At 44.5% G+C, this 12,029-nt stretch overlaps 1 protein-coding gene across 5 annotated transcripts in view; it reads left to right on the top strand.

Annotated features, from left to right (window-relative positions):
- dock11 (dedicator of cytokinesis 11) overlaps positions 1-12,029 on the top strand; it is a 77,772-nt gene that overhangs the window by 14,879 nt on the left and 50,864 nt on the right. For all 5 annotated transcript variants that reach the window (XM_072717123.1, XM_072717121.1, XM_072717122.1 and 2 more), the window contains exons 9-12: positions 7,766-7,845; positions 8,569-8,652; positions 9,285-9,422; positions 11,124-11,336. In XM_072717123.1, coding sequence (XP_072573224.1) covers positions 7,766-7,845; positions 8,569-8,652; positions 9,285-9,422; positions 11,124-11,336 — 515 coding nt within the window. The remainder of the gene's footprint in view (positions 1-7,765; positions 7,846-8,568; positions 8,653-9,284; positions 9,423-11,123; positions 11,337-12,029) is intronic.

Genomic DNA, 12,029 nt, shown 5'->3' with positions numbered 1-12,029 from the left:
CTTCTACAGCACAGATCTCGTCATCTTAGATACATGGGTATGTTCTGTAGAGCAGCCATGGATGTTTATGTTTCTGCACGCTGAGATAGCGTTGATCATGTATAAGTGCTCTCAGACTACAAATATCTTCTAGATTAAGGCAGGAATAATTACAGCTTCTGGACCTAAGCAGTATGGAAATGCTGCAGGGGCTAATTAATTACTGGCAACCTCTTGTTGCTGCCATCAGTGCAGAAATTAGAGGAGTAGCTGTCCAAGTTTTTTTTTCTGGAAAGTTCATTTTTCATATGAGCTCTGAGTTTAATTTTCAACTTGCTGGTTGAAGTGTACTGGGACATTTGGTGCTTGCCAGATTGTCAGTAGGCCATCTAGAGTGATATGTCTCCCTGGAGGATACACAGCAGTATATCACTGGTGGCAATAGGGCTTCCTGGCTAAGAGGCTCTGGAGCTGATGATCGCAGAGACAATGCTAATCCTGATCCCAATGCAGTACCATGATGCATTTGGGCAGTTCTCAACCAAGCTGTCGCACTATTACGTTTTAGTCATTCAGTAGACGTAGCTATGTAAGGGTTAAATAAGTGTTATCCATTCATACATGAAGTAGACACACTGAGGTTCTTCTCAGAGTTGTAGTAGGACTGGAATGGGTAACTTTAGATTCACAAGCTCATGTTCTTAACCATTATGGGACATATTGTTCTATGCTAATATTTGAGTATTTGAGTTTTCATTTCGTTACATAAATGCACCTGTAAAACCAAGATGAAAAAACATGTCAAAAGTATTCTATTCATACTGTAGGATTTGTAGAAAAAAAAAATCTCAAAATGGGAGCAAGATCTATCCATCGATTCAGATGAAAACTTTTGGAAAAAAATATGTTTAAACACCTTCAAAATGACTAAAAACCCGAACTTACAGCTTATACAATACAAAACTCTGCATAGAACTCATTATACAGGACAAAGGATGTTCCAAATGGGCCTTATCCACTCAAACCTATGCACCCACTGCTCAGGTGACTTTGTGGAGAACTACATGCATGCCATATGGTACTGCACCCCAGTTCAGAAGTTCTGGCAAAGGATTTGTGAGGATCTATCAATTTGGTTTAATTGCTATATCCCAACCTCACCTACATTGTGCATTTTAGGTGATGCAAGTATATTAGATATGGAAGAAAATAAAGCACACATGATCCTTACTGCCTTAGGCATTGCAAAGAAAACTATCTTCATGAACTGGAAATCAAAAAATAATTTATGTATTACTCAGTACAGAAATTTAATTCTAGACCACATAAGTCTGGAGAGAATGTCTAATTCCCTCCAAAAAAATCAATTGGGCAGATTGGATCCTCTCTGGTCCATTCTGGCCAATTCCATTACGTAGGGGGGGTGGTCGGCTGTGGTCTCGTCCCCTCGGGGTTCTGGCGGGTGGCGGGGTTGGGCCCCCGGGCTATGGGCGACTGGTGGCCTCTTGGAGCTGGGGGGGCTGTGGCTGCCGTCCTGTGATGTCTGGGTGTCTGCCCTGGCTGGTGGTGGTGGGGTGGGCCTTGGGCGGGTGCTGCCTGGCGGTCATGGGGCGTGGGGTCTGGAGTGCCGGTGGTGGCAGGGGCTGGCCCTGGGATGGGTGGTTGGCCTCTTCGGTGCGGGCCTGGGTGGGGGTCTGGGGCTCTGGTGCCCGGGGCCTGGCCGTTTCCTCGGTGGGTGCCTTCCTGCGTGGGGGTGGCCTGTGCTCCCTCTGGGGCGCCGCCGGGGGGGGTGGGACGGTCCATGTCTGGGTGTCTGCCACTTTTTGTCGTCGAATGAGTGGGTGACTGAGTGCGGGCTGTCCTTCGGGGTGGGGGCTAGCTCTTGGCGTCGGCACTGGCGTCGGGGTGATGTCGCCGGGGGCCCCCCGGGTCCGCTCCATCCCGTGCCGCGGTGGGGAGCTGGGGTGCCTAATGAGCCAGCTTGGTTAGCTGGCTCTCTTCTGCCAGGGGGTAGTGATCTCCCCCCTGGTATCATGAATCCCAGCCCCTCTCCCCCCTCACTCACATAACATGCCACGCACACATGTAGGATCTCGGGGTGGGAATGTGCCGCGCACGCTGCAGTGAGGGGGGCCATTCACATGGCCTTACTCACTGTGCTGCGCGGCCCTCTGCCTCCCCTTGTTTTAATGGCACTTTAGTCATCACATATCAGTATACACACAGGGCCTTGGGGGGTGGGGGCACTACCTAGAGGTTGGTGGGTGGGGCCGCTGAGGTGGTCTCACTCACCTCTTCACTGCTGCCCGCCCCTCAATTTTACTTACACCGTATACATTGAGGGTCTTGCCGGGGGGGTGATGAGGAGGAGAGCTGTTTGCAAGCAGTGCTCCTCCGCGCTTCCCCCGTCAATTTTAAATCCATCTTAAGTTTCTCAACAGTCATACTCATCCCTTACACCACATACACTCACCAACACATGCATCCAACACTCCACCTCTCACACAGGTGCGTGGGGGAGGAGAGTGGGCGGGTCTTCCTACACCCCCGCTCCCTGCCCGCGAGGGTGGGGGGGCACTCGGGCGGTCGTCCGGCTGGCGGTGCCCTGGGGTTGTGGCTGGCGCTGGGGGGTGGCGTCCGTTCCCCCGCATGGCGGAGGGCGGTCCGGAGGGGATGGGCTTACAGGGCTAAACATAAGGATTTAGGAGGGCACAGCCACTTTGGCCTTGGCTATTCATATTTTTTCTAGGGCACAAGGCCATTAAGCCTGGGCACAAGGCCAAAATCTGGAGTAAAAATGTTTTTTTCATTTATTTAAATTTCATAGGACACCTCGGGCCTTGTGGAGGAATTTTATTTCCATAAAGGATGCATTTTTTTATTTTCAAAAAAGCAGAAACTTTCCAAAAAGGCATTGGGCCAATACTGAGTCACTAATTACCAATTACTGTAATTACCAAGTTTAGACAACCTACGCAATACGACCTTCGATTTGAGACAGAATATATATATATATATATATATATATATATATATATATATATATATATATATATATATAGCTTTATTTCAAAAAACAAAATCCAACAATAAAGGAGCCGTCAATATTTTTGCATTTGTTTGCTCAGAACACCCGTATTCTTTTAGTGTACATGACAATTGACTTGACGTTCGTTTTTTGCACACTGCACGCTACCAGTCCTATATCCTCCCAGCAGAGCTTGGTACTTCTCTGAGTCAAATCTGCTGTGCCTCGGCAAATGTTTTTTTACACCATCTGACACTTACCTGAACAAAGTAGATAATTTGCAACATTTTGCGGCAGTAGCCGCGAGTTCAGCTTGCTTTCTTTTACGTTCTCGATCTTTGAGAGGCATGGTGACAGCATAAGCAGCAGACGACAACTACACGATGATTACCGAAGAGGACACCTATCTGTTATTCGGAAACCGTCGGATGGCTTTTCCAATCAAAAACGTAACCCCCGATGATGCACCATTGTCATTGCTGTGGCTCCATAGTAGGCTGGACGATACATACCGTACCAGCCAATCATGCGACCAACACATGATCGTATTAGTCCAGAATTTGCGGTTCATTCAGTAGTTGGGAATTACGAGATGTGCGGGTCGACCTCGTTTCTCGTATCGAAGGTTGGGTTTGGGTTCAGTACAGATGCATCGATTGTTGACGAGGTAAAGTGGACCGTGTCGTGCGCAAGTCTTTTGTGTAATGAACGTTACTTTCGGTAAAAAGGGGGCATACGGCCAGACAAACATTAAAGGCAGGCCAATCTTGGCCGTAAGGTACTTCAATTTTGAGGAGGCGTGCGGCCAATTTTGAAAGGCACGACGGCCATTGGCCGCGGTGCCGCGGCTTATGTCTAGCCCTGGGCTTATGTCTTTTTGTCTCTGTGTATGTGTCTGTGTATGTTGTGTGAGTGGATGTATGGTCTATGTGTATGGCTGAGAGGTGTGTTTGCGAGGTGTCTGTGTGGGCGGTGTGGGCCTGGGTTCGGGACTAGCTGCTCCTTCCTGGGCGCGGCTGCCTCCTTGGCATGGTTGCTGGCCCTCCTCCCCGGGTGGTGGCCTGGGGGGGGCTCGGGCCTCTCCGGCGTGGGTGGGGCTCTCCACCGGGGGCCAGTCAGCTCCTGGCCGCCTGGGGTCCTGGGGCCCTGGCTCTGGCCCGTGCGGGAGCGGCCGTCCCCCTCGCGGGGTCGGCTGCCTGTTGCCTCTGTTTCTCTGGGGCTCGTGCCCTTTTGGCTGCGGGGGGCTGCGCCTGGGGTCTCCCCCCTCCTCCTCCTGCTGGGGTGGGGACGCGGCTGTCGTGGGGACGTGGGGCCTTGGCTCTTCTGTGCTCTTGGGGGGCTGTGGACGCCTTGGGTCTCCTGGGCCTGTCTCCGCTGGCCTCTGGCTCTTGTGGGGTGGGGTTGCGGCCCCCCACCCTTGCTATCAAGTACATTCCATGGAGAAATTCACACGCACCCAACACACGTATACCCCCACACAGAAGAACACACATGCAAACCCACTTCCACGCTCCCTTCCAAGCACATGCAACGATTTTGGATGTCTGTGTATCTGTTTTATTTTCTTTAATTCTGGTTGTGTCTTTGTATTCGTCCATTTTTGGTTGTATTTCAAATGCTGTTTTTTTTTTTTTTTTTTCTTGCCTTGATATGTGCTTTTTACGTTACTCTTGTCTTTCTTAGCCTCTCTCCCACTGTTGTCTCTCCCTTTGTTTGTGTTTTTTTTTTTTTCTCCTCTATCACCTCCTTTTTAATCTCTCTCCCTACCCCTTTTCTTCACTATCACTCCCTTCCGGACAGCTCGGCAACTGGAATATTTTACATGTGTTAAAAATAAAATACAATAAATATACAAATAAAAAGAAATCGACCAACATGAAGGGCCTATACAGAGTTTATAGAGCCCCTCATGGCAAAGCAAATATGTCTGACGCAGCAGTGCATTCAGACCATTATTCTGCTTGCTAAAGCTGCCGGACAGGACACATTTAAAAAAAAAAGAAAAAAGAAAAAAAAAATCTAAGTACTCTAGATGGGAAAGCTCTCCTAATTTATTGCTTAAGTATTTCTATTTTAGTGAATAAAATAACTGAAAAACCATCTGGATATATAATGAGAAGTAATTAACTTCTGAGGAGGGTTCTTTGCCTTCAAGTAACCTCAGCTGACATTTCACATGAGAGTTTAACAAAGAAGTACTTTGTAGTTTGTTTAGTCCTGCATTCTCATTTGGAATGAATTTCTTATTTGTCAATGGCAAGAAGCTATCATGAACTTCTGAACCCAGATTACACTAACAAATGGTAGTAAGAGGTTCACTGTTTGTGTGACAGTGTGTGACTGTGTGTACACTCAGGGGTCACTTTATTAGATACACCTGCTTGTTAAGACAAATGAAGTTATGTGGCTGCAGCTGAATATATACAGGGCCATGAGATCCAGGTTACTGTGTGGCTGAGCATAAGAGCACCTGAGATTTGTGATGGAAGTGATTTCAAACAATATGATGTAAGACATGTCAGTTCCAGCATCTCAAAAACAGCCTCCCTGATTTTGTATAATTAGATTTTAGAGAGAATGGTGTACCTTTTAAAAAAACACCTTATTAGTCAAAGAAGTCAGATGAAAATGACTAGACTTGTTAAAGCTGACCATTTGGAAGCTGTAAGTAGAAAAATAACAGGTCAGTACAAAAGTGGTATGCAAAAAGGTGTCAGGATGTTGTGTAAGATGTTTTCTTGGTGTGGGCCAAAAAAGTTATACTCTCAGCCGGGTCCTGGAGGGTGCGTGGGAGTTTGCCCAAGCAGTCTACATGTGCTTAGTGGACTTGGAGAAGGCATTCGACCGCGTCCCTCGGGGAGCCCTGTGGGGAGTGCTCCGATAGTATGGGGTGCCGGGCTGCCTTAGAAGGGCTGTTCAGTCCCTGTACAACCGGTGTTCGAGCCTGATCCGCATTGTCGGCAGTAAGTTGGACTTTTTTCCGGTGAGGGCCAGGGCTGCCCTTTGTCACCGATTCTGTTCATAACTTTTATAGACAGAATTTCTAGGCGCAGCCACGGCGTTGAGGGTGTCCGGTTTGGTGACCTCAGGATTAGGTCTCTGCTTTTTGCAGATGATGTTGTTCTGTTGGCCCAGGGTGGCTGGGCTCTTCCTTAGAGAAAAGGTTGAGGAGCCCGGCTGGCCTGGGAACGCCTCTGGATTCCCCAGGAGGAGCTGGATGAAGTGGCCAGGGAGAAGGAAGTCTAGGTTTCCCTGCTTAGTTTGCTGCCCCCGCGACCCAACCTGGAAAAGTGGTAGATGATTGATGGATGGATGGGCCAAAAAAGTTTTTTTTTTGGGAATACAGTAGCTGATCCCTGAGGGCGATGATTAATGAAATGCTGCAAGGGCAGGAGAAATTCAAGCCTGTAATCCTGACTCTCGCTTCATAATCCACACAGAGGTACCCTAAGAGAGTTCAGTGGACATGGAATGAAGTCACTCAAAATTAGCCATTTCAAAGTTTTTCTTGATATCAAAGCACTTTAATTAGAATGGCTTCTCTGTGGTCAGTAAAATTTTTAGTTTGTATTGAAGAATTTTATTTAGATTAGTTATTATGTGCCAGCACTGACCACCACAAGATCTAAAACAGTCATTTTCACAAGACTTTCTCACTGGCAAACTGCATTAACAAAGGACCCGGAGGCAAAGAATTTCAGACCAAACACAATGGGTTGTTATTAAATGACAATATGAAATGCCTGGAGGCCTTTAAAGACCAAGAACATGTAAGGTACTTGTTACAACTTGAACAGGGCTAAGACTAATTTGTCTGCCTGATGTTGGTCCTCATTGCATGAACATCAATACTGTAAATGTGTTATCTGTATTTTGGCATGTAGGAAATTGAAAATTGAAAAAAAACTTTAATTTCTCTCTTTGATTTGTTCTCAAATTTTAGTTCTGACCGGTAAGCCTCATTCATTGCTTGGTTTTCACACCAAGAATTACCCACCATACAAATTACCTACAAATGGGAAATTACAAATAATTACATAATTATTTGTAAGAGTAATATGACAAATTGAGTGAACGCATGTAATGGGCTTCCATGAAGGGATGTAGAGACATAAAACATCTCTGTTCCATTGTGTACCACTAAATATTTTTGCCAGCCAATGCAATTGGTTGCTCTTACGACAGATTCAAGTTCAAAAGCATGAAGGAATTGCAATGGGGTGCAGGTGAGGGGGGTCTGTTTGTGTAGGGGAGTAAATCAGACCCTGTCAAAAAAGGTTGGAATACCACTGTCTTACAAGATCCTGGCCTTTGTGCCATTACATCTGAAATCAGCAGCAACATTTACTTTTAACTCATTCACATTATACATTTTTGGCAAATTTGGCCATATTTGGGAGATTATTATAGCCATGCTTTCTTGCGCTATGCAAGCCATCTGTTTTGTGAGAATCTCGATTGGTTGTGTGGTGCATGTATTCCTGGGATGGTGCAAGAGCCTGCAGATCTATTTCCATGCCTGTTTGTCATGTGGGTGAGGTGGCCACAGGGTCTATTCAGCCGGCCTTCATGTATCCAGTAGTCCTGTTCACCAGTTAAGTACTAATGAGTGTTATTCTTCACAGGTCTCTGTGTATAAGTGGCAGGAGATTGATTGTAATGCAGTGAGCTAATAGAAGCAGCTCTGACATAAGACTGTCCAGGGCAGTTCTGACACATGGTGTATTGTCTGCTTCTCTATGTGTGTCTTCTGCGCAGATGATGACAGCAGCAGCCAGGGGAAGGTGGAGAGCATGCTGGAGAGCTTGGGACGCAGTCTGCACCCAGAGCTCATGAAGGTATTATCTGTGGGGTGGGGAACTGGAATGGCAAACCAGTCCTGCAATCCAATATGTTGTTATGCATTAATATTTTAAAATTTATAACTAAATATGTATTTCATTGAGGCCCTGTAACTGCTCTTGTGTGATGATGTTAGGCCATCCTCTGGTTCATTGTAACTGCTCTTGTGTGAGTGACACTGTTAGGCCATCCTGTGAGGCCCTGTAACTGCTTTAGTGTGACGATGTTAGGCCATCCACTGCTTCACTGTAACTGCTCTTGTGTGGTGATGTTAGGCCATCCTCTGGTTCACTGTAAGTGCTCTTGTGTGATGATGTTAGGCCATCCTCTGGTTCACTGTAATTGCTCTTGTGTGATGAATAAGATGTATAGAGACAGGGCGCTACAGTGACTCACTTTGTGTGCATTTCCTCTGATCGCTCCACTTTGCACCCACATTCCAAGCAGATGTGGGTTAGGTGAAGGGCTAACTTCCATAGTCTGCATGCCTTGATCTTCTCCGCTTCCTGGGTTGGGCTCCAGGCTCATCTGGCCTTGGGTTTGATAAGTAAATATGGGAAATGTCCAGATTGATGTTAGGCAGCAAGTAATGTGGCATGATAGCGCTCAGAAAGGTTTCAAGGAAAATCCTGGACCATGTAGCTAAATCACTGTGCACTGCTTGCCATGTTAATATATCTCAAGTCAGAGTGCTTGGTGTTTTACTGTTGCTTTTTCAGTATGCAAGAGAAACAGACCAGCTGAATAAAATCAACAGAAACGAAGGCAGGCCCAAGCTGTTCATGCTGGACCCTGAAACACAGGTAACTACTTTTTCCTGACACTACATCTAAATGTACATAATTGTTTATGGTATTATTGTATGATTAATGTGTTTAAGTGTTATGTCCAGTACATGTTTCTTTATTTTGCTGTACTGATGGCGTGGTGACTGTGGGTAACACTGTTTCCTCACGCCTCCAGCATTGGGGGTTAAAAATCCAGCCCCCACTCTGTGTGTGGTCTCTCCACGTCTACCCAGGGTCTCACCAGCAGTCCAAAGCCATGCCATAATTAGGCTAATTGGAGACTCTTTATTGCCCATAATGAATTGTATGTGTGAAAGGGTGTTTGCATGTGTGTGCGTGTGTGTGTGAGCCCTGTGATGGACTGGTATCCCATACAGGGGGTACCCCAGCCTTGTGGCAGCCATTGGTTCCTTGAGAAAGGCCGTTAACCTGAGTTGCTCCTGGGACTGAGTGACCCTTTTTTCTGTGTTGCTTTGGATTAAAGCATCTGCTCAATAAGTAAAATGTATTTGTTTGAGGTTATGGTTTGAATTTGAGATTAGTGCAACTTTCATAACCTTACAAGTGTATAGATAGAATTTCTGCTACCTTAGAAAAAATAAAGGTTAAATAAAATTTAAATAAATTTCCCGCCTCTTCCCCCACAGAGATTGGACTTTTCCGGCATCGAGCCAGACGTGAAGCCGTTTGAGGACCGAGTTGGCCACCGTATTGTGGTCACCTGTCATGACCTCACGTTTTCCCTGCAGTGCTCCCTCAACGAGAATGATGGTGGAGCCACAAATGTATGCCAGCTGCTGTGCTGGCAGCATAGATGACACCTGCACTAAATTATATATGTTTTATGTCCGTGTGACCGAAGTATAATATTCATTAAATTATATTAATTTAAAATTTAAAGGAATTGCTGAATCTGCTAAATAAAACAATGACATTCATATTAAAACAAAAACAGGAAAATAATGACATTTATATAAGAATTTTTTTTTGCAAGTTACACACTCTAGTATGTAGTATGTGTCTTGCATGTCTGGTTCATTTAGCATATCATGCATCTGGAGAATCCAGAGATGGTGTTAGAGTAGGGTCCAGTGTGTCCAGGGCTTCCAGGGCATTGCTGAATGGTAGTGCCATTTATTTCCTCCCTTTAAAGTATTGCACACTGTTTAGTATGTTTAGCAGTGTTTTAACCATGTCTTTTGAAGGATGCTATAGCCTTTTCAGTTTCCTACAGAAATAAATGAAAATATTAATTATGCTTTTCAAAGGGTCAGTGAGGCAATGCATTTTTCAGTGTTCTGCTTCCTGACACAGAGAGGTTGCTGATGCACAGAGAGGTTGCTGATGCACAGAGAGGTTGCTGATGCACAGAGAGGTTGCTGATGTTGCAGTTGGCCTTAGCCCAGTGATTTCTTTGCTTTTCGTAGAGCCACGCTGAAGCAGCTCACTAATGTTATCAAGGCTCTGGGGAGGTGGTGGCCCCCCATAACCCTTGCTGAAGCTGTGAAAAGCTTAATATTACTATATAATAATATATTTCCTGGCAATATATTTCCTTTGACACCGGTTAGTGATGCATCCTGCCAGGCTGGGGGAATCCCAGCTGTTTTCTAATGCCTTATAGTTTTGTTGTGGGGTGTATCAGTATGTGGAATAATTTAATGTACCTTGTTATAGTGTGAATCAGTATATAGAGCCAGATTTAATTATGATTTAAAAACATGTTGCAGATCTTCTAAGACCGTCTAAACTAGTGGTTCACAAATGACTGCATGCCACCATCATAACTGATGTATGATACCTTTGCGTACCATACAAAGAGTCAAAAAAATAATAGCAATGTTTTTTTAAATAAATAAATAACAGTTTGGAGACATAGGCTAGAAGGCTGAACTGAGAACCAGTTCATAAATCTTTATCTTGCTTTGTGTGTAGCCCCAGCCTGCTTCCCTGACAAAGAGGATAACTGGCGGTTAGTCACTGTCAGATATCCACATCGGGTAACTTGTACCAATAATCGTATCATATGGCCCAACCCTAATACAGAGGACTGTGTTGTAGTGTGTATCAGTATATAGAGTAATGTAAAGTTATGTGTTGTAGTCTGTATTAGTGCATGAGATTATGTACAGTACTGTGTTGTTAGAGGCAGTTTAATGTTCAGCCAAATAGTTACCTCAATATTAGTTTAAATACTAGAACTCGTGTCCATAAGTGGAAATTAGCGGGAGCACATTTTAAAATGGATTTGAGAAAACACTTCTTTACACAGTGTGTAGTTAGAGTATGGAATAGTCTTCCTGTTACTGTAGTGCAAGCTAAAACCTTGGGTTCAGAGCTAGATAAGATTTTAACAACTCTGAACAATTAGCTGAGTTCTCCCCAAACAAGCTTGATGGGCCGAATGGCCTCCTCTCGTTTGTAAATTTCTTATGTTCTTAAAATGCACGTGCCTGACAGGCTATGTTACCCCTCCCCACCCACAGGTAGAGCCATTCTTTGTCAGCCTGGCGCTGTTTGATGTCTCCAAGGGATGCAAGATCTCGGCTGACTTCCACGTGGACTTGAACCCCCCCTGTGTGCGTGAGATGCTGTCTGAGGGTTTGGTTCAGACCATCGTGGAGGCAGGCGCTGGGCACTGCAAGGACCTGCCCATCCTGCAGAGGGCATCAGAGGCATTGTTACGCTTTCCAACACAGGTGTGTACAGTACACCTTATTTGCACTGAGACCCTGATAGATGAAACACAGTGTCCCCTAATGGCCAGCAGTAGAACACTCATTCCTCCATTTACAAACATTTGGTATCTGAATTTTCCCATTAACTCAAACATGAGTAATTACCACCTGTCTGTTTCTGAACTCATGTTTGATTATCAATCAAAATAAATCAAATTTTATTTATAGAGCACATTTAAAAACAACAATATTGACCAAGTACAACACATAGATAAATAATAGTAATAAACTACAATAAATTATTCGTTTGAAAGTGGCCCAAATCTGAGAAGAAAAGTTTTTAATTCTCTTCTCTTCACCATCATTTTTTATCTGATTATAAATTTAAATTGTTTGGTTGTTTATTTTTTTTGCTATGCTTAATTAATTTGCATAATACATTTTTAATGTCAAATACTTCTATAAAATGATTATACATTTCAAAATTATTATATCACTAGTTTTATGTGAATAATGCTCTTTTCAAAACACATAATTTAATGGTTGTGGATGTTTAGGTTTGTTATTGAGTGCACTTGTGTTGCTTTGGATCAGTTAGCAAATTATTCCCAAAAAGATATATTGGGAATAATGTTTCCAATTTGCACTTTTTCACCTTCTGAACTGAGATGGAGAGGGAGGGGCTTGACAAGGTGCTAACCAATCCATGTCCAA

This window comes from Paramormyrops kingsleyae, chromosome 10 (genome assembly GCF_048594095.1).
Source record: "Paramormyrops kingsleyae isolate MSU_618 chromosome 10, PKINGS_0.4, whole genome shotgun sequence".
Lineage (NCBI taxonomy): Eukaryota > Metazoa > Chordata > Actinopteri > Osteoglossiformes > Mormyridae > Paramormyrops > Paramormyrops kingsleyae.
This window is presented reverse-complemented; position numbering and strand designations above follow the sequence as displayed.